Genomic DNA, 22,039 nt, shown 5'->3' with positions numbered 1-22,039 from the left:
CATGACTTATTCTTGACAAACCTGTGCTGGCTACTATCAAGTAACTCATTCCACTTGATAGTAATGCCACTCGATGCTGAGACCTTGTTTTACATCAGTAAATTGGTCCTCCACCTCACAATGCTATGTGGTAGCCTGAATGCTCCAGTTGGTTTGTTTTGGGCACAGTTTAGCCATCTATACATTTTTTTCCAAATTTTTATTTATAATTTTTACATCATCATTACTCGATGTATCTGTTACATAAACTTAATTGAGATATTGTGAGTCTATTACAATGTTTGTTTTCCAGCCACATATATAATCTGCACCATCTTTCTCTATACAACGTGTCATCTTTTCCCTGTAATATTAATGTCAATTTATTCATCTCTGCTATGTCCAACTATCTATGAATCAACGCTTCCTCTGAAGGTATTTTATCTAGTTTCCAATGTTTAGCAAATATTACACGAGCCGATGCTAACGTGTATGTTAATACAAATTCATCTGGCTTTTTTAAAATTTATCTGGTAACATATTTAACAAAAAAGGTTTCTGGCGTATTTGATAAATCTATATCCAAAGTTTCATATATTAATTTATGTACTTTGCCCCAATATTTTTGTGTTATACTGCATCTCCACCACATGTGATAATAAGTACCAATGCTATGTTTGCATTTCCAGCATTTTTTCAAGGCATTTGTATAACATTTATCTATTTTGTCTGGTGACCAGTGCCATCTAAAAAACATTTAATATATGTTTTACTTGTAAGGTATTGCTTGAGTGAATTTTATTGCTTTCCATATCTTAGACCAATAATCTAGATCAATATTGTGACCAAAATCTTGCATCCAGGAAATCACTGGCGCTTTCACTATCTCATCTTGTAGGTATTCATGGAGTAAATAATTATATAATTTCTGTATCATCATGTCATTTGAAGATAGCCAGATTTTATCCAGATCTGTTTTTCTGTCTTGGAAACCAGTTTTTTTGTCCTTATTATACCTCATAGTTAGTTCCACAAATTCCCACCAATTCAGTTTTATGTTTGTTAATAGAGTTCTTCCTGAGTTTTCAGAGTGTTGTTTATGTCCAGTAATGTTTCATATTTTTCTATTTTGTCTTTTGTGAGTAGTGTGGGCTTTATAAAAGCTTCCATTGGGGATACCCATTTAGATATTTTGTCATAATGACGGTCTTTTATTTCTTTCCAAACTTTTACTAAGGCTCTGCATATAGTATGTTGTTGAAAGTTATGTATTTTTTGTTTTCCATACCAAATATACGTGTGCCATCCCATGACTAAATTATGTCCTTCCAAATTTAGAAGTCTTCTTTTTTCTAGAGTCAACCAACCTTTAATCGAAGTCTTAGCTTGGGAAAGATGGCATAGAGATCTCCACCATAAAATGAATAAAAAAGAATATCTCAACTTGATGAAACTGGTCTTCAAGAGGGGACTTTCGCTGAGGAATGATGCAGTGAGAAACATTAAGCAGCTGTGGACCAAATGGATATAAATACTGAAAAGGCTGCAGGCTGAAGCACCCTGGGAAGCGAGTTCCAAGGCCATCCTAAGAACACTCCTTGGGAGTAAACCACATTAAATAGACCCCAGTAGGATTCTGAATAGACCTGTTTAGGATTCCTCTCTTAGTTCCATTGAATTGTCCTGGACTTACTTCTAAGCAAGCATGCTTAGGAAAGCACCCCACAGAAAAGACATAGGGCCTCGTGCCTCTGATCATCCAACAAAGGGCTTCTTCATGGGCAGTAACTGTCTGGATGGTATTTGGTCACCAGGGAAGTCTGAAAGCCAGAATCAAGTTTGAGCCATTTGGGAGCAGATGGGACTTGTGTGCTCAGATGTGGGGGGAAATACATGTTTACTACTAACACTGCAACTTGGAACACCCACTCTGTAGACATACTTATTTCCCACTGGAATTATCCAGATTACTGTAATTTATCGATTTGGCCAAGATCGCGGTGGCTTTTCAGAATGTGCAAACATAACAAGGCAGCAGTTTTAATAATGATTACTGCAATAGTCTTGTGTGACTGATTTCTGGAAGATGGGCTCTGTCACTTGGATCTCTGACCTTGAAACCAGAGTGTTGGCACTACCATGGCCATTCTGAATCTCTGTACTCATAAGACAAAGCCATATATTTGTCTTTAGACATACATGATCAGACTCGGCCAATGTCTAGGAGAGCTTGATTGAGATAACTTGATGCTATAGAGAGAGGAGAGGTTGGATTTAGAAACAAGGGTTTCTGTGCAGATGTTGAAGCTACTAGTTTTGCTGGTGCTTCAGCCTTGCACTGTGTGCAAAGTTGATAGGATGCAGTGCACCCGAAAGGAGATCCCTATTCCTCATGAATGGTACCAGCCAGGAGACATCCTCATCGGTGGTATTGTTTCTCAGTTCATTTACCACGTACATGAACTAAAGTTTCGGAAATATGCTTCTCACGAGATCTTTGAAGGCACAGAGTAATTAAATTATATTTTTTCTTATGTTTATTGTGATTCTAAGTCATTATATTTGTTTTCAGACTTCTGAAAGAACCTGGACAATAGATCCAGTCCAGCACACTGCCTTTTTCAGTTCCTTTCTGAATCGAACCAATCGATTTGCAGCACATACATGATTTTGTCTCCCATAGTGACATGTTAGATTACTCAAACACTCTCCATAGAATCAATGTGTTGTGTAGTATTCTGGTTGAATCTCTCAGGCAATGATCCTTGAACTGAAAATAAAGCTATGATATCGGCATGCCCACACTTGTTTCTGAGTAACATCAAGTGCTACATTACTACTTGACTGTTTAGTTTCCCAAAGACAGCCAATACTTTCTTCCTCATTCAAGAATTATACGAAACAATTATTTCACCACTTCATGGCTCTGTCAAAGGGATTCTGATTTCTGAATGCAGATGCCATTAAAGGTATGAGATCTTAAAGCATTGCCTACTTTTTTATTTTGCTACATTGAGAAGACAGCAATGTATTCCACATGGGGTGGATGGTTTCTCTCTCTACATGTCATATAAATTGTTTTCGTATGGTGGTAACAGTCACATTTTTTAAATCTAAAATCAGGAATGCATCAGGATAATGACATGTTGAGCGTTTAGAATACCTCCAAGTCACAGCTTAGTTATGGTGACCCCAGCAAAGGACATTTAAGGTAAGCAAGAAGCAATGGGGGGAAAACGATTCACCCTATGTGGTATGTGTCATTGCCTTCTCAGTGTGGCAAACCGAACAAGTAGGTGGCTCTTTAAGATCTCACATCTATGGTGGCATCTGCTTTCAAGGACTGAAATCCATGCTTGAAAGGCATGAAGTGGGTGAAGGAAGTGTTTGGCTTAGTTAACATAAATGAGAATCAAAGTGAAAATATTGGTCGGCTTTAGAAAAATTCCCTGAACGGTCACAAGTAAACGTTTTAAACTGCCTTGAGTCTGCTGTGAAAAAAGTGTGACAGACATTTTATAGATACACATAAAATAACTTACTTTTAAATAAATTTAAAGTACTGTAATCAAAAGATAGTTTCAGAGGGCAGCCATGTTGGTCTGCAGAAGAAGAGCTGGACCTGAGGGACCAAGAAGACTTTCAGGGTATACACTTCTGGAGAATCAAACGTCCCTTGGTCTATGATGAAGGGAGCTCTGAAGCTCAAAAAACTTATACCCTAAAAGTCTTGTTGGTAGCTAAGGTGTTACTGGACTCAGATCTACCTATAATCAGAAGAGAAAAATGAAAGAAAATGGAGACAAGAATTTACTTTGGGAAATAATAGATGGAGTATGCTAAAGAAACATACAAGAAATGGTGCTGTGCACAAAACAAGCTTTTCCTAAAACACTTTCATGGGAAAGCCCATTGAATAACTTAAGTTTACTCTGGAGTAGGCCTGCCTAGAATCATTCCTTTAGCATTTCAAAGTACTCTTTAGGAAAGAAATAGTATTCTAATCCATAACGGGAACTGCTTGGGATAAAGAAGGGAAAATCATGTTCAGACATCTCAGTAACTTGGAATGATATCCTTATAATTAACTTTGAAGCAGAATTTATTAAAATGTTATTAAGTCATTTGGTTCAGAAAGCATTTATTTATTTATTTTTAAAGTATGGCAATGAAGTTTTACCAGCACCCTCTGGCCTTGGCATTTGCGGTAGATGAAATCAACACGGATTCCAAGATCTTGCCTAATGTCACACTTGGGTTCCACATCTATGACACTTACAATGATGATAAAATGGCCTACCGCACCACTCTGGATCTTCTCTATAAACTCCGTAGATATTTTCCTAATTATGAATGTGACGTCCAGAAGAACCTAATGGCCATCATAGGTGGACTTGGTTCTGATGTTTCCTTTCACATGGTGGACATTCTGCTTCTCTATAAGATTCCCCAGGTAGGCTGTATGCAGTGTTCCCTCTAAGCTGAGTTAGTGTGAGCTAGCTCACAGTTTTTTAGGCTCCGGCTCACACATTTTTGCCTTGGCTCAGGAAGGATGGCTCCAGAGCAAACTAATGTATGCAGTAACCAAATCTCTCACTCACCACTGTAATGCCATTAGCTCACAAAGTAGAATTTTTGCTCACAAGACTCCTCAGCTTAGAGGGAACATTGGCTGTATGCATTAAGAAATTGGAGAGTGTTTGACATGTAAATGCCTTTTTTACTAGGAGTGGTTCAGAAGTAAAGGTAAAGGTTTCCCTTGTTTGAGAGCTTGTCAAATCTAGGGGGCAGGGCTCATTTCCATTTCCAGGCTGAAGAGCCAGCACTGTCTGAAGACTTCTCCATGGTCATGTGGCCGGCATGACTAAACATCGAGGCACAAGGAATGCTGTTACCTTCCCACTGAAGTGGTACCTGTTTATCTACTTGCAATTTCTTGCTTTCAAACTGCGAGTTGGCAGGAGCTGGGGCCAGAGACGGGAGCTCACTCCATCACGCGGCACTAGGGTCTCAAACTGCCGTACAGAAAGACTTATCTGAGAAAATAAAATAAAATCTTGTCTTGTAGACATAGAAATAAAGACAAATGGAAAATTGCTCCAAAGTGGGAGATGGGATGGTGGCGGGCATGCAATACAAAGTGCTTTTAGTGGATTCCCCCCTCAGAACCCCCATTCAGAGATTAAACCACATTGCTTGTTTTAAGAATCTTCATTGCTAAACAGGTGTGGATGCACCTGATAATGTATTTCAAACGTTTCTCTTCGTTTCCTTTTTAGCTCACATATGGGTCATTTTCCCCAGTGGACAGGGACAACGCTAAGTCCCCTTCCTTTTACCGCATGGTTCCCAATGAAGCCCATCAGTACATAGGGATTGTCCGGTTACTTCAGCACTTTGGATGGACGTGGGTCGGGCTTTTCTCCGTAACTGATGATAGTGGAGAACATTTCATACGGGAAATGGAGCCATTGCTTTTCCAGTGTGGAATTTGTGTGGCCTTCAAAGAAATGATTGTAATACAAGGCCGCTGGAATACCTTTGCTAACGCTATAGATTTGTTTTCGGAAGTTCAACTAGCTTTAATAGATAGCAAAACCAATATACTTATCCTCTATGGAGAAACTCTGACCATTATTTCGCTGACCACATTTCTATACCTAGGTGATCATGAATTACTGGAAAATACCTCATTTAGAAGGGTATGGATTATGACAGCCCAGATTGATTTTCTACTAACGGGCCTTCAAAGAGCTTGGGGTTTTGAATTCTTCCAGGGTGCAATCTTCTTCTCAATTCACTCACAGGAGCTACCAGGATTCCAGAAATTTCTTGAAAACATAAAACCTTTTTTGATACAAGGAAATAGTTTTCTCAATGATTTCTGGGAACAAGCATTTGACTGTCTACTTCCACATTCCCAAGAACCATCACAGATTAATGGGACCTGTACTGGGGAGGAGAAGCTGGAGAGTCTTCCTGGGCCTGTTTTTGAGATGCAGATGACTGGCCACAGCTATAGCATCTATAATGCAGTCTATGCCATAGCACATACTCTGCATGACATGTATCTATCCCGCTCCCACCACCAATCAATGGTGGGTGTTGGCAAAAGAGATGTCCTTCATGACCACCAGCCTTGGCAGGTAACACCTTGAAAATATCTGTATTACCATGGACATGTCAGTACACAGTGAGACTTTCCACAAAACTCATAGACAGAAATGAGTAATTGTACACATTAATCTTTTTTTTTGGGGGGGGGGGTAACAACTCAGATGGTCACTTCCTGTTCATCATCGATTCAAACATTTCTTACCTAAATTTCATAAGTTGGTCAAGCTTGAAAATCAGGGAAGTTGAAAACATCATAAAAAGAAACAAAAAACGGCCAGCATTTCAGTTTATGTTTTTTTTAAAAAATGAAGCCTCTTGTTTAATTCCTCCAAAGTTTTGTTTTGAATAGAAAGAAATATTTTGAGTATCATGTAGCATGCCAATGGGACCCCTATTCATGATCTTGCATGTTTAGAGTCCATGAAATGTATATGCTGGACTAAAAGTATATTATGGACACCTGGGCTTAAATTCTGATGGTACCGTGAAGCTTGCTGTATGAACTTGGGCTAATCACTTGCTGTCAGTCAAACCTATCTCAAGCGGTTGCTTTAAGGGTAGAACAGAGTAGGGGATAACGATCTATATAGCTCTTCCCTTCTTTGCAAAGATCTGGAAGAAGTTGATTGATTACTGTGCCTTGAGACACTCTTTGCTCTCTCTTTTCAAAGCAGTTGTTATTTTGGCCCTGCTGTCTTTCACCTCTACCCCAGTGATCTGTTTGTGGTTCCTTTTCCCCCCTACAACAGAAAAAAAATTTCTTCTTTATTGAAATTTCCAACTGAAACTTTATCAGCAAACAAAGCTGTTTATATAGCTCAGAACAGAAATCTCCAACATGATGTTATCTTTTCATTTTTTCCCACCCCGTTTAGCTCCACCAATATCTTCAACGTATTTCATTTAACAATTCGGCAGGAGAAACCGTGTCTTTTAATTATAATACAGAAATAGGAGGTGGCTTTGATGTCATGAACTTGGTCACATTCCCAAACAAGTCTTATAATAAAGTGAAAATAGGAAAGGTGGGTCCCGATTATTTGGAAGGAAAAGAATTGCTCATTGATGAGAACAGCATTCAGTGGCAGAGTCGCTTTAACCAGGTGTGTATTCTAGGATGTTCTTACAGGCTCCTCCATTACTGCGCTGGTTAATTCAAGCTTGGGGGATCTCCTTTTCTGCATACCGGGATTACTATTGTGGATGAGCTGATTATGCTATGAACCAAAGGTCATGTTTCACTTGCAAAAGGATATAGCAATAAAAGTGTTGACGATCTCTACTCCTATATTTTTAAACAAATTTTGTTTATGTTCTATACGGCTACACATTGTTAATTATATTTTGTATCTTTACTTAAAATTGGCTGGTTTATGAAAGAATCACTCCCCCCCCCCAGAATATCGCTGCCTATGGTAAAACCCTCATCCTGAGCTTCATGCAACAGTTGCATGGCTGGAGGTACAAGTCTTTTGGTGCTAGCTGAAGGCAAGAACAAGAAAGGATCCCTGTCTGTTAGTCTGAGACAATAAGCCAGCTGCCCAGTGGTTCCAGGACGAGACCAAAAGAGTGTGTGAACCTGGTGATTTGTCACTTTAACAAAAAAGCTGCAAGAGCTGAAGTTACAAACAGGTGCATACCAATGCTCCCTCTAATCTGTGGAGTCTTGTGAGCAAAGTTCTACTTTGTGAACTACTGGCATTGAAGTTGTGAGTGAGCAATTTGGCTACTGCATAAATTAGTTTGCTCTGGAACCATCCTTCTGAGCTAAGACAAACGTGTGAGCCATAGGATAAAAACTGTGAACTAGCTAACACTAACTCAGCTTAGAGGAAACACTGGTGCATACATGAATAACAGAGAGGTATAAGGAAAAATCAAAGAGAAAACAAGTGGACAATCTTTTTTAAAAAGAAAATAAGAGGAATCAATGCCTATATGTAAAAAAAAGTGATTTTTTTTGGGGGGGAATACCACTCCCCAAAACTACAATGGCCGCTGTCAGTTTAAAAAAATATATAATGTGTTCTGCCCTAAAGAACTTTATTGCTTTTGGATAGGTTGTGCCGATTTCACTGTGCAATGACCGCTGCCATCCTGGTTATCATAAGAAAAAGAGGGATAAGGAGCTATTCTGCTGCTATGATTGTGTTCCTTGCCCAGAGGGAAAGATTTCAAACCAGAAAGGTAGGTAATGCAGTGCTTCCCAGTTACTCCAGCATATGAACTTATTTCTGAAGTGGTAACTGACGAATGTGTCCAAATGACAATGGACACTGTCATCCAATTTAGAAATTTGGCAAATTTCTCATAACGGTAAAAAAAATAATAATCTGAGAAATGCTGTCCTTTTCAGAAGTGTCAATTCCACCAATTGGTTGAGATTCATAAGCAAGGAGAACTCAAGTGAAATCCATGCATGTGCGAATCACACTTTAGGAGACAGTAGGGAAGGACGGCAAGACATTTCACAGACATGTGCTCCATCTGAGTGTTCCAGTTTCTCATGAAACTACATTCGTGGTTCTTCCAGCCTATATTTAAAACAAAATAACAGAAGCATTGGCTTGGCTCCTAAGCTTTACTTCATCTTGTGCATTGCCCTGTAGAATGCCAGATAGTCCTCTACTGCAGGGGTGGCCAAAGTTGCTAAACGTAAAAGCCACGTTGAAGAAACAGCAGATGTCTGAGAGCCGCAAGACATGAAGAAACATTACACGTTTTTATTGGGAAATATGCAGATTTGCTTTTTATTAACATTTACATCAAAAACATGGCCAGAAATAAAAACAAAAGGGGTTAAAGAACAGATATTGATAATAATATTTAAAGAGACAAATGCTTTCTCCTAGCCGGCCGGGGGGATTTAAAGTTTAAGTTGCTTTCTTTCTCTGCTCCCCCCTCCCCACTCAAGGCTGTCCAGGGAGGAGAACACTGGATGGGGAAGGGAAGACCGGTTGGGGAGACATGCTCTGCCTTCCCTTCCCCAGCCGCCCCAACGGGAGCTGCACACTATTTATTTATTTATTGGATTTTTTTACCCCGCTCTCCCAGCCGAAGCCAGATCAGGGCGGCTTACATAAAATCAATACATAATTTACAACAAAACGTAACTAATTTGAATTAAAACAATTCTAAAATCATTTAAACTATGCAGCTCAATAGTGTGCTAATAACAATAATTCCCTATGGCTGTGATGACACAGGGTGCGGTCACACTGTCCCTTCAATCGGGATTCACTGCTGTTTCCTCCTGCATTTAAAGTTTCTGTTCACATGCGCCAATCCACCTCCCGCAACGAAGCAGGCTCACTCTCGCAATATTCGCGGGTTTTCCTGACCCCTGGTAAATTGAGTACTTTCCTGGATCTCGCGCTTTGAATGTGCAATTTCACCTATATGGACAGCCCTCTTTCGCAATGATTTCACAATGACTGCAAATGGAGCCGTCTGACCACTCTCTGGATTTTTTTTTTTTAAGCTTCCAGTTTGAGCGCCTGGGCATACAGGTGCTTTAAAAATCCATTAAAAAAAATGTCAGTGCTTACAGCATCCTGGTGGAGGCAGGAACGAGAGGTGGGGGCTTCGGCAGCCTGGATGGGGATGGCAAACAGGTGGCGGAGATGGCGCCTGAGCAGCACATTAAAGCGGCCCCCGCCGCGCACCTTCCTCATGGGCTGACCTCCTAGCAGGCTCACTCTCGCAATATTCGCGGGTTTTCCTGACCCCTGGTAAATTGAGTACTTTCCTGGATCTCGTGCTTTGAATGCGCGATTTCACCTATATGGACAGCCCTCTTTCACAATGATTTAGCAATGATTGCAAATAGGGCCGTCTGACCACTCTCTGGTTTTGTTTTGTTTTAGCTTCCAGTTTGAGCGCCTGGACATACATGCGCTTAAAAAATCTATTTTTTTAAAAAAATGTCAGTGCTTATAGCATCCTGGTGGAGGCAGGAATGAGAGGTGGGGGCTTCAGCAGCCTGGATGGGGGTGGCAAACAGGTGGCGGAGACGGCGCCCGAGCAGCACATTAAAGCGGCCCACACCGCGCACCTTCCTGCTGGGCCTCAACCTCCTGGCTGCCCAGAAGTGCCGGAAGAAGCATGCCAGGCCGGTGGTGACTGGGCCAATGGCAAGGACGGCCCCACGGCCGCCCAGGAGCAGCTGCTGCTGTCGCCGGATGGGGACGAGGGCGAGGGGGATAGCAAGCAGCTGGTAAGAGGGATGGCTCTTGAGGGGTGGTGTAAACATGCAAAATCGGAACAAAATATTCCCGTTTAAATTAAAGCGGGAACAAGTCGCATTTACAGTGCCGTGTGACCTAGGCCACAATCCACTCGTCTTACAGTTGGTTCCTTGATCTTCTTGCGGTTGTCCTTTTGGCGACTAACACCAACTGTCATTAAAAGTTCTGGGAGACAAGGGCTCTCTCACCTTCAGCTATGTGTGAAAGAGCTCCCAAGCCACAGTTTGGCCACCCATGCTCTACTGCGTACTTTTGAGCTCCTTGAATCACATTGGTCTAGTGTTAGAGGAAACACCTAACACAGAAGGAATAGGAAGTGGAAGGCTGCCTCCATTATGACAACCCAGGGCTCTTTTTGAAAGAGAAACTCCTTTGCATATTAGGTGACACGCCCCTAATGTAGCCAATCCTCACAGAGCTTACAGAGCTCTTCTTTCAGGGGGTACTATAAGCTCTTCGAGGACTGGCTACATTAGGGGTGTGTTTCTTAATATGCAAAGGAATTCCTGCTACTAAAAGAGCCCTGAACCAGGGGTCATTTCCTGCAGGAGTGCACAGGAGTGGAGCTCCGGCAGTAAAAAGCCCAGGGGGCGGGCACATGCAACAAGCCCAACCCCCTGCTCCCAGCAGCTCTCAGTCAGAGCAAGAAGCAGCTAGGTAAGTTGTAGAGCCCCACCCCCAGTCCAAAACAGTCCAGTGGCACCTTTAAGAACAAGTTTTATTCAGGTACAAGCTCTCTCTCCTCTGTGAGGACAGATCTGCATGCCCCCCCAATAGCTAGCAATCCAAAACAGTCCAGTGGAGGCTGACCGGTGGGTGTTGGCTTCTGACACACTTCCGGTGATGTCAGGGGGGTGTAGCATATGCAAATAAGTTATGCTAATGAGTTATGTTAATGAGCTCCTTCTTTTTCTATGAAATGACACCTGCCCTGAACAATATCAAAATCACAGCACCTGTGGGACCAAGATTAAGGGTTGACAAGGTATGACTGAAGACTGTTCTGGGGTCAGGTTGCATTAAAAACAATGGCAAAGATGCTATTCAAATGGAGTGCAATTTTAATGTGAGTATAAATTTCAGTAAATGGCAGGGGGGACATAAAAAGGAACCAATGGGTACACCACCTGGAAAGCTGGGTGAAATAACAAGGCTTGGTGCCTGAAATACTTCCAGAGCACCTTCTGGAGCAGTTTTATTTATTTATATATTTATTTATGCATTCGATTTATATACCGCTCGGACCCGGAGGTCTCTGAGAGGTTTACAGGCAAGTTTCCAATTACAATTAATTCCTAAGCTAAGGCCACATATAGTACGGGGGTGGGGCTGCCTACCGGCACCCAGGTGGCGGGCTAGTTGTTCTTCCAGCTCGGCTACTTCCTCCCGGTGGTCCTCTGGGTTGGCGTCTCATTTCTGGCGTCCAGGAGCAGGTTCCTCTGGTTCGGCAGTCTTCTCGGTGCGCGGTCTGTGTCAGTCACAGTCAGCCTACGTCCATATCCGGCTTCGCTGCGCCTCCACGCTGCCACGCTCCTCTGCGACTCCTCCTCCTCCTCCATTTGTCGTCGGGCTCACCACAAACGATGTTGCTTCCACTGGCCACCAGGGATCGCTTCGCCATTGCTCCGCTGCTGCCACGCTGCTGCTGCTGCCGCCACTGGTGCTCTCGCCACACACCTCACACAGAGGAGGGTGCCCCCTGCCCTCTAAGGGCGGGTACCCATTTATCTACTTGCTCTGGTTTTACTTGCTTTCGAACCGCTGGGTGGGCGGAAGCTAGGACTAGGGCCGGGAGCTCACTCTGGCCACGGTGGGTCTCGAACAGCCATAGTGCTGTTCGTTGATGTTATTGCAGGCATTTTAGGTATGAAGATGGAGTAGGTGTGATGAGGCAGGAGGAAGAGAAGGGGGAAGAATTTTTTTTTTTGATGAGGTTACAACCCAAGGTGAAACAAGACTCACTTTAGGATAGAAACAGAAAAGAGTAAGAATCCAGTAGGACCTTAAAGACAAAAAAAAATGTGGCAGGGTATGAACTTTCTTGAGTCACTGCTCACTTCTTCAGATAGGAAGACAGGATTATGATCATCCTAAATTAAAAAAGTGAGCCTCAAGGCAGAGACAAGATCATTAATACGTATTAGAGTTTCTCCTTGCTGATGCATGTATCTCAAGTGCCCATCTTAGAATGGCTTGCATAACCCACACATTTATAACCCTATGGGTGCAACCTGTCTGTGTGTTTATTTATTCATTTACCGGAGGGGGGGTCCTATTCAGGGGTCATTTCATTGAAAAAGAGGTGCAGGAGCTCATTAGCATAACTTAATTGCATACACCACACCCCCTGACATCACTGGAAGTGTGTCAGAAGGCAACACCCACCGCTCAGGCGCCACTGGACTCTTTCGGATTGCTAGGTATTGGGGGGGGGGGGAACGTGCAGAACTGTCCTCGCAGAGGAGGAAGAGCTTGTACCTGAATAAACCCTGGCCTTAAAGGTGCCACTGGACTCTTTTGGATTGCTATCTTGGGGGGAGGGTTGCAATTTACCTGGCTGCTTCTTGCTCCTTGTGGCCCAGGGCTGCAGGGAGCAGGGGGCGGGACTTGTTGCATGTGCCCACCCCGTGGGCCCTTTACTGCTCCTGTGCGCTCCTGCAGGAAATGACCCCTGGTTCTATTTGCTTTTCCAAGATGTGATGCAAGTAGCGTGTAGAAATAAAAATTCTGGCAGACATGCTTTATGATTTGAAAATGTCTAAATAGAAATGATGAACAATGTCATAAGCACAACAAATAATTAGCATATGCATAATATGTGTGTAAAATGCAATTAAATCGCAGCCAATTTACGGTGACCTCAACAAGGGGCTGTCAATTCGAGCCAGAGGCGCAAGTGGTTTGCCATTGCCTTCCTCTGCAGAGTCTTCTTTGGTGATCTCCCCTTCCAAGTTTGGGTCCTGCTTAGCTTCCAGTATCTGATGGGATTGGGCTAAAGCATGATGCTTTCACTTCATGTCCACAATATATAAGATTATAAAGTACACTATATGATGCACATTATAGTACCTACGGTGATGGCGGAAAGTGCCACCAAGTCACAGCTGAGTTATGATGACCCTGTGGGGTTTTCAAGGCAAGAGCCATTTAGAGGTGGTCTGCCATTCCCTGCCTCCATGTCACAATCCTGGAATACCTTGGTGGTCTCCCTTTCAAATACTAGCCATGGCCACCCTGCCTAACATCCAAGATCTGATGAGACTGAGCTAGCCTTAATACCTATAACATAAAATGAACAGAAACAATCACAATTGCTAATGTACTGGAATATGTGGATGCCTTTTTACATTAGGATGTCCAGGCTTTGAACCAGCTGTGAGAAATCAAAATCAAGAAAGCTAGAAAGAAAGAAAGAAAACTGGACAGGTTTGTATACCATCAGATGTAACTGGACCAACGTACATTTGGCACTAAACTTCTTTTTTTTTTTAAGATATGGAAGACTGTATAAATTGCCCAGAAGATCAGTACCCAAGCAAGGACAAAGATCAGTGCATTCCCAAGACAATCAGCTTTCTGTCTTCTGATGAACCTCTAGGGATCTGTTTAGCTTCAATTGCACTTTCTTTTTCCCTAATCACTGTGTGGGTGCTGGGAATTTTTATTAAGCACAGAGATACCCCTATAGTCAAAGCCAACAACCGGGATATAACCTACGCTCTCCTTGTCTCTCTCTTCCTCTGCTTCATTTCTTCTTTGCTGTTCCTTGGACAACCTACCAAGGCGACCTGCTTCCTCCAGCAATCTGCTTTTGGCATCATCTTCTCAGTGGCTGTTTCTTGTGTCTTGGCCAAAACCATCACTGTGGTTGTCGCATTCATGGCCACCAAACCGGGGTCCAGCATGAGGAAATGGGTGGGGAAAAGAATAACCAACTCCATTGTCCTTCTTTGCTCCCTTATTCAAGCAGGCATATGTGTGCTGTGGCTCGGAATGTCTCCTCCATACCCAGATTTAGACATGAAGTCTCTGAATACACAGATGGTAGCACAATGTAATGAAGGGTCTGCCATCATGTTTTATAGTGTTTTGGGCTACTTGGGATTTCTGTCCCTCGTCAGCTTGACCGTAGCTTTCCTAGCCCGGAAGTTGCCAGACACATTTAATGAGGCCAAGTTCATCACCTTCAGCATGCTGATGTTTTGCAGTGTTTGGTTGTGTTTTGTCCCAACCTATCTGAGCACCAAAGGGAAATACATGGTAGCGGTGGAGGTCTTCTCTATCTTGGCTTCCAGTGCCGGGTTACTGGGCTGTATCTTCTCCCCCAAATGCTACATCATTCTGATAAAGCCTGAGCTGAATCAAAGAGGACAGTTAGTACGAAGACGGAATTAACAAAGCTAAGAATTCTATTGCACTGGATTGATTTCTAAGCAAGCATACTTTGGAATGTGCTCCACATAAATGAAAAAGGGCTTGGTGTTTCTAATCATCAGACAAAAACCTTCTCGGGCAGCGACTGTTTGGATGGTATTTGCTCAACAAGGGAACTCTGAAAGCCACAGTAAAGTTTGAGCCACTTTGGAACAGAGGGACTGGTGTGCTCAGATGAGCAGAAGAAAACATGTTTGCTATAAAAGGTACCACCATGGTTCCCCCCACAGCCACTACATCATCTTCCTAGGTTTCTATTTCCACAGCTGTTCTGTCCTTCTAGTCCACCCATAAACAAGTCTACATGGATGAAAGTCCCCTACCGTCTTCGTCTTCTTGCAGAGACCATATTAGACTCCAATCCATCACCTCTTGGATTGATGCCAAGTTTCATGAGAAGCTTCAACCCCAACTGCTGCAATCCTTTGCAAATGAAATAAAGAGCTTTGCTCACTAATGGACCTAGACCTGGGCAAAGGACTCCTTCAGCCCCACCTTTTGCTCTGTGTGAACAGTCAGAGAGGCTTTGATAAAATCTTTGATAAAATCTCTCCATTTATTCCCTTTCTTGTGTGAGAGGTCATGCTCCTTAAAAGGAAAAGTATAAAAAGGATAGAATCCCTGATTTCCTAGTTCCCTCCACCAGTCCTCAGTCTATGAGAATAAAGTGTCCTTTGCCATTTTATTGGCTTATAAGAGTGGAAGTGAGTTGAGTATGTAATTCCACACCTTTCTTTCTGTTTTTTCCTTTTCCTTATTCCATCTGATATAATCACAGAATCATAGAATGTTAGAGTAGGAAGGGAACTTGCAGGTCATCTAGTCCAACCCCCTGCACTCTGCAAAAGAATAGCCCTACATACCAACATACCTAGAACATACCCGAAAGATGGTTGTCCAGCCTCTGCTTGAAAACATCCAGCGAAGGAGCATCCACCACCTCCTGAGGCAGACTGTTCCACTGCTCAACCACTCTTACATTTAGGAAGTTTCTCCTGATATTTAGCCGGTAACGACTCCCTTGTAATTTCCACCCATTAGATCTAGTCTTGCAATCCGGAGCAAGAGAGAATAGATCTGCTCCATCTTCTACATGACAGCCCTTCAAATACTTGAAGACTGCAAATACATGACAGCCCTTCAAACACATGACAGCCCTTCAAATACTTGAAGATTGCAAAAATACTCTGCAAGCGAGTGCTTCCAGAGCGTCACTCGGAAGTGACGTCACACGCTGGGGCGGGGCCACGCCATTTGAGGGGAAAACAAAGAGTTTTCCCCTCAAATGGCGTCCGATTCCGCGGGAGCGAGAATCGGGGCTCGAAACCGGGGGGAATTCCGCTCCCGAGGGGGATTTGGGAACCCTATGAGGTAGGTGGGGCTGAGACAGCTCTCCTGAGAACTGCCCTTGAGAGAACAGCTCTGAAAGAACTTGTGACTGACCCAAGATCACACCAGCAGCTGCTTGTGGAGGAGTGGGGAATCAAACAGTTCTCCCAGATTAGAGTCCACACTCCAAGCCACTACCAAACTGGCCTGCTTACTTTCACTGAATTCCTCTGGCCTTACTTTTGAATACACATGCTTAGGAATTAAATATGGCATCTTATTTATTTATTTATTTATTTATTTATTTATTTATTTATTTTGTTACATTTATAACCTGTCCTCCCCGCAAGTGGGCTCAGGGCGGCTCACATTGCTTGGCTCAATGTGGCAAGATTCATATAAATCATTTAAAGCCATTTAAAACAATCAACACATTTCAATTAAAGTGCATACAGTGCATACAGTAGTTATTAAGACAAGATGGCGTCCACTCAGCAGTCTCTGGTTCTTCAAGGTTGTATGGCTCGATCTCAACTGCGGCTGGCCTATGCCACAGATATTAATAGTGGCCACTGATGTTAGTGGTGGGCGGCTCCTAGTTGAAGGCCTGGTGGAAGAGCTCTGTCTTGCAGGCCCTGCGGAACTGCACAAGATCCCACACGGCCGTGATCTCCTCCGGGAGCTCATTGTACCAGTAAGGAGCCACCACTGAAAAGGCCCTGGCTCTGGTAGCTGTGAGCCTGGCCTCCCAGGGGCCTGGGATAACCAGTCAGTGTTACACCCCGACCATAGTGTGCTCTGGGGAATATATGGGGAAAAGCAGTCCCTCAGGTATGTTGGACACTGGCCATATAGGGCTTTATAGGTAAGTACCAGCACCTTGAAATGAATTTGGTATGCTACTGGCAGCCAGTGCAGTGCCTTCACCGCAGGCTGGATGTGCTCCCATCTAGGGAGACACATCAGTAGCCTGGCTGCGACATTCAAGTCTTTCAAATCAAATTAACGAGGTCCTCATTGTTGGAACAGTATTTGGGGAAGCGGGCATAGTTAGTTTGAAGAATTTCCTGACGTTTCCTTTATGTCTAGTTTTATCCAAAGTTAAAATACTTTCTCATGGTCTCATGGAATTTTTTTGATGATCTATTATTTTAATTTTAAGCTCATTTGAGCAGTGCTTGGGAGAGATGGCATAGAGATCTCTTCCATAAAATGAATAAAAAAGAATGTCTCAACTTAATGAAACTGGTCTTCAAGAGTGGACTTTCACTGAGGAATGATGCAGTGAGAAACATTAAGCAGCTGTGGACCAGTAGGATTCTGAATAGACCTGTTTAGGATTCCTCTCTTAGTTCCATTGAATTGTCCTGGATGTACTTCTAAGCAAGCATGCTTAGAAAGGAACCCCACAGAAATGACATAGGGCCTCGTGCCTCTAATAATCCAACAAAGGGCTTCTTCATGGACAGTAACTGTCTGGAAGGTATTTGCTCACCAGGGAAGTCTGAAAGCCAGAATCAAGTTTGAGCCATTTGGGAGCAGATGGGACTTGTGTGCTCAGATGTGGGGGGAAATACATGTTTGCTACTAACATTGCCACTTGGAACACCCACTCTGTAGACATACTTATTTCCCACTGGAATTATCCAGATTACTGTAATTTATCGATTTGGCCAAGATCGCGGTGGCTTTTCAGAATGTGCAAACATAACAAGGCAGCAGTTTTAATAATGATTACTGCAATAGTCTTGTGTGACTGAATTCTGGAAGATGGGCTCTGTCACTTGGATCTCTAACCTTTTGCTTTGCTAAAAGGAGGACTTGAAACCAGAGTGTTGGCACTACCACGGCCATTCTGAATCTCTGCACTCATAAGACAAAGCCATATATTTGCCTTTAGACATACATGATCAGACTCGGCCAATGTCTAGGAGAGCTTGATTGAGATAACTTGATGCTATAGAGAGAGGAGAGGTTGGATTTAGAAACAAGGGTTTCTGTGCAGATGTTGAAGTTACTAGTTTTGCTGGTGCTTCAGCCTTGCACTGTGTGCAAAGTTGATAGGATACAGTGCACCCAAAAAGAGATCCCTATTCCTCATGAATGGTACCAGCCAGGAGACATCCTCATCGGTGGTATTGTTTCTCAGTTCATTTACCATGTACGTGAACTAACGTTTGTGAAATACGCTTCTCACGAGATCCTTGAAGGCACAGAGTAATTTAATTATATTTTTTCTCATGTTTATTGTGATTCTAAGCCATTATATATGTTTTCAGACTTCTGAAAGAACCTGGACAATAGATCCAGTCCAGCACATTGCCTTTTCCAGTTCCTTTCTGAATCGAACCAATCTATTTGCAGCACATAAAGGATTTTGTCTCCTGTAGTGATGTGTTAGACTACTCAAACGCTCTCCATAGAATCAATGTGTATTCTGGTTGAAGCGCTCAAGGAAAGATCCTCAAATTGAAAATAAGGTTGTGAATAGTGGCATGTCCACACTTGTTTTCATGTAACATCAAGTGTTACGTTACTACTTGACTGTTTAGTTCCCCAGACAGCCAATACTTCCCCCCCTTCATCCGAGAACTATGCAAAACAGATTACTTCAACTCTTCATGCCTCTGTCAAAGGGAGAGGCCACTGTAGATATGAGATCGTAAAATGTTACCTACTTTTTCTTTTAATGCTACACCGAGAAGGCAGCAACATATACTGCATGGGGTGAATGTTGTTTTGTTTTTTTCCTCTCTACATGTCATATGCATGTTTTCTTATGGTGGTATTAATCACACTTTCGAAATCTAAAATCTAAAATAAATTAGCTTTATATAAATTTAAATCACTGTAATCAGAAGATAGTTTCAGAGAGCAGCCATGTTGGTATGCAGAAGAAGAGTTAGATTTGAGTCCCGTTATCACCTGAGGGACCAACAAGACTTCCAGGATATAAACTTCTGGAGAATCAAGGGCCCCTTGGTCTATGATGAAGGGAGCTTTGACTCTGCTAAGGTGTTATTGGATTCAGATCTATGTATAATTGGAAGAGATAAATGAAAGAAAAATGGGACAATAATTTACTTTGGGAAATAGTATAATAGATGAAGCAAGCTAAGCAAACATACAAAAACGGTACTAAATGGTTCTAAATAGTATTATCCATAAACAAGCTTTTCCTAAAACACTTTCATGGGAGAACCCATTAAATCACTTAAGCTTACTCCTGAGTAGACCTGCCTAGGATGTTTCCTGTAGCATTTCAAAGTACTCTTTAGGACAGAAATAGTATTCTAATACATAATGAGAACTGTTTGGGATGAAGAAGAGAAAAATCATGTTCAGACTTCTCAGTAACTTGAAATTATATCCTTATAATTAGCACTGAAGTAGAATATATTAAAATGTCATTAAGTGATTTGGTTCAAAAAGCATTTATTTCTTTTCTTAAAGAATGGCAACAAAGTTTTACCAGCACCCCCTGGCCTTGGCATTTACGGTAGATGAGATCAACATGGATCCAAAGATCTTGCCTAATGTCACTCTTGGGTTCCACATCTATGACACTTACAACGATGATATGATGACCTACCGAACCACTCTGGACCTACTCTATAAATTCCATAGATATTGTCCAAATTATGAATGTGATGTGCAGAAAAATCTAATGGCCGTCATAGGGGGTCTGGGGTCTGATGTCTCCTTCCACATGGCAGACATTCTAGCTCTCTATAGAATTCCACAGGTAGGCTGTGTGCATGGAAGAATGAAACGTTTTGACATATAAATGCTTCTATTACTGGGAGTGGCTCAGAAGGAGACTGAGATGTCTCTGAGAAAAAAATGCAATGTTTTCTTGAGCTCAAAGAAATACAATTAAATGGAGACTTCTTCCAAAATGGGAGATGGGGTCATGGTGGAAATGCAACAGAAAGTGTTTTTAATAGATTAACCCCCCCCATAACTATTACTCACAAATTGCTCCTGTTTTCAGAACATTCAGTGGTAAACTGTAACAGATGTACCTGATCACGCATTTCAAACATTTCTCCTTGTTTCTTTTTAGCTCACATATGGGTCATTTCCCCCAGTGGACAGGAACAACACTAAGTCCCCTTCCTTCTATCGCATGGTTCCCAGTGAAGCCCATCAGTACACAGGGATTGTCCGGTTACTTCAGCACTTTGGATGGACGTGGGTCGGGCTTTTCGCCGTAACTGATGATAGTGGAGAACATTTCATCCAGGAAATGGAGCCATTGCTTTTCCAGTGTGGAATTTGTGTATCCTTCACAGAAATGATTGTAACCCAAGGTCGTTGGAGTAACTGGCATGATTTATATGACCAATTTTTCAATAAATATCCATCTTTAAGGGATAACAGAACCAATACATTTATCCTTTATGGAGAATCAAGTACTATTATGTCACTGAATGCATTTCTATATGTAGGTAATACTGAATTGCTGGAAAACACTTCTTTTAGAAGGGTGTGGATTATGACAGCTCAAGCTGATTTTGGATTAGCGGGTCTTCAAAGGGCATGGGGTCTGGAATTCTTCCAGGGTGCAATCTTCTTCTCAGCTCACTCACAAGAGCTAACAAGATTCCAGAAATTTCTTCAAAACATTAACCCTCTTTCGATACAAGGAGATGGTTTTCTCAAAGATTTCTGGGAACAAGCATTTGACTGTCCACTTCCACATCCCCAAGAATCATCACAGATTAATGAAACCTGTACTGGGGAGGAGAAGCTGGAAAGCCTTCCTGGGCCTGTTTTTGAGATGCAGATGACTGGCCACAGCTACAGCATCTATAATGCAGTCTATGCCATAGCACATGCTCTGCATGACATGTATCTGTCCCGGTCCAACCACAGATCAATGGTGGATGGTAGCAAAAAAGTTGACCTTCATGATCTCCATCCTTGGCAGGTAACACCTTCCCAAATAAAATGTGTGTATTGCCATTAACATGTGAGTACAAAGTGAAACAACACAACACAAATCGTACAATGAGTAATCAAACACATTAATTTTTTGGGGGGGGGGGAATGTGGATTCTCACTTCATGCTCATCATCCGTCCATGACTTTCTTAGTTTATTTTCATGAGTTGGTCAAGCTTGCAAATCAGGGATTCTGAGAACTTCACAAAATGCAATTAAAATTCAGCGTATGTTTGGCCTGAAATAACTAATTACCAAAAAAACAGCATCTTCTTTAATTACTTTGAAGATTTGTTTGCAATTCAAAGTGAGAAATGTAATGAGCTATTTGGAATTTGTGCAGTAGTATATTTCAGCATGGCAGGGGGAACCTCTATTCATCACATGTGTTTGAGACTCCATGATAGAACCTTGAAGCTTGCTGCAGGAACTTGGGCTAGTCCCCTGGTCTCAATGAAACCTCTCTCAAAGGGCTGTTGGAAGGGTAAGACAGAGTACAGGGCAATAATTTATTTTACTTTCAGCTTAGAATTGGGAGAAGGTGGTTGATTACTATGCCATGAATGACTATAATACTCTGTATTAAAAGCAGTTGTCATGTTGGGCATGCTGCTTTCCCACCTGTGCCATTTGTGACATCTATTTGGCATGGTATTGGGTAGGGGCCATGACTCGGTGTCAGAACATCTGCTTGATATGCAGAAGGTTCCAGGTCCATTCCCTGGAACTCTAGTTCAAAGAATCAGGAAATAGGTGATGTGAAAGAACTCTGCCTGAGCCTTTGTAGAGCTGCGGCCATTTTGCGTAGACAATACTGACCTTGATGGACCAATGATCCAATTCAGTAGAAAACAACTTTATGTGTACCACTGTGAGTTGTATCTTGTAAAACTAGTTGACATTGCCCTCACTCCTCTGTGTCGCTCTACAGCCTGAAGCCAGCCAGACTTACTTCCTTCCTTCCTTCCTTCCTTCCTTCCTTCCTTC

The 22,039-nt window shown here is 42.4% G+C and overlaps 1 protein-coding gene across 1 annotated transcript in view; it reads left to right on the top strand.

Annotated features, from left to right (window-relative positions):
• The first annotated feature begins 4,147 nt into the window (after positions 1–4,147).
• LOC107112318 (vomeronasal type-2 receptor 26-like) overlaps positions 4,148–22,039 on the top strand; it is a 96,822-nt gene continuing 78,930 nt past the window's right edge. Inside the window, exons 1-7 of the mRNA XM_015413444.1 lie at positions 4,148–4,432; positions 6,972–7,199; positions 8,157–8,283; positions 13,837–14,720; positions 18,145–18,323; positions 19,560–19,851; positions 20,173–20,388. Coding sequence (XP_015268930.1) covers positions 4,148–4,432; positions 6,972–7,199; positions 8,157–8,283; positions 13,837–14,720; positions 18,145–18,323; positions 19,560–19,851; positions 20,173–20,388 — 2,211 coding nt within the window. The remainder of the gene's footprint in view (positions 4,433–6,971; positions 7,200–8,156; positions 8,284–13,836; positions 14,721–18,144; positions 18,324–19,559; positions 19,852–20,172; positions 20,389–22,039) is intronic.

Source organism: Gekko japonicus, unplaced genomic scaffold (assembly GCF_001447785.1).
Source record: "Gekko japonicus isolate JY-2015 unplaced genomic scaffold, Gekko_japonicus_V1.1 scaffold146, whole genome shotgun sequence".
Taxonomy (NCBI): domain Eukaryota; kingdom Metazoa; phylum Chordata; class Lepidosauria; order Squamata; family Gekkonidae; genus Gekko; species Gekko japonicus.
This window is presented reverse-complemented; position numbering and strand designations above follow the sequence as displayed.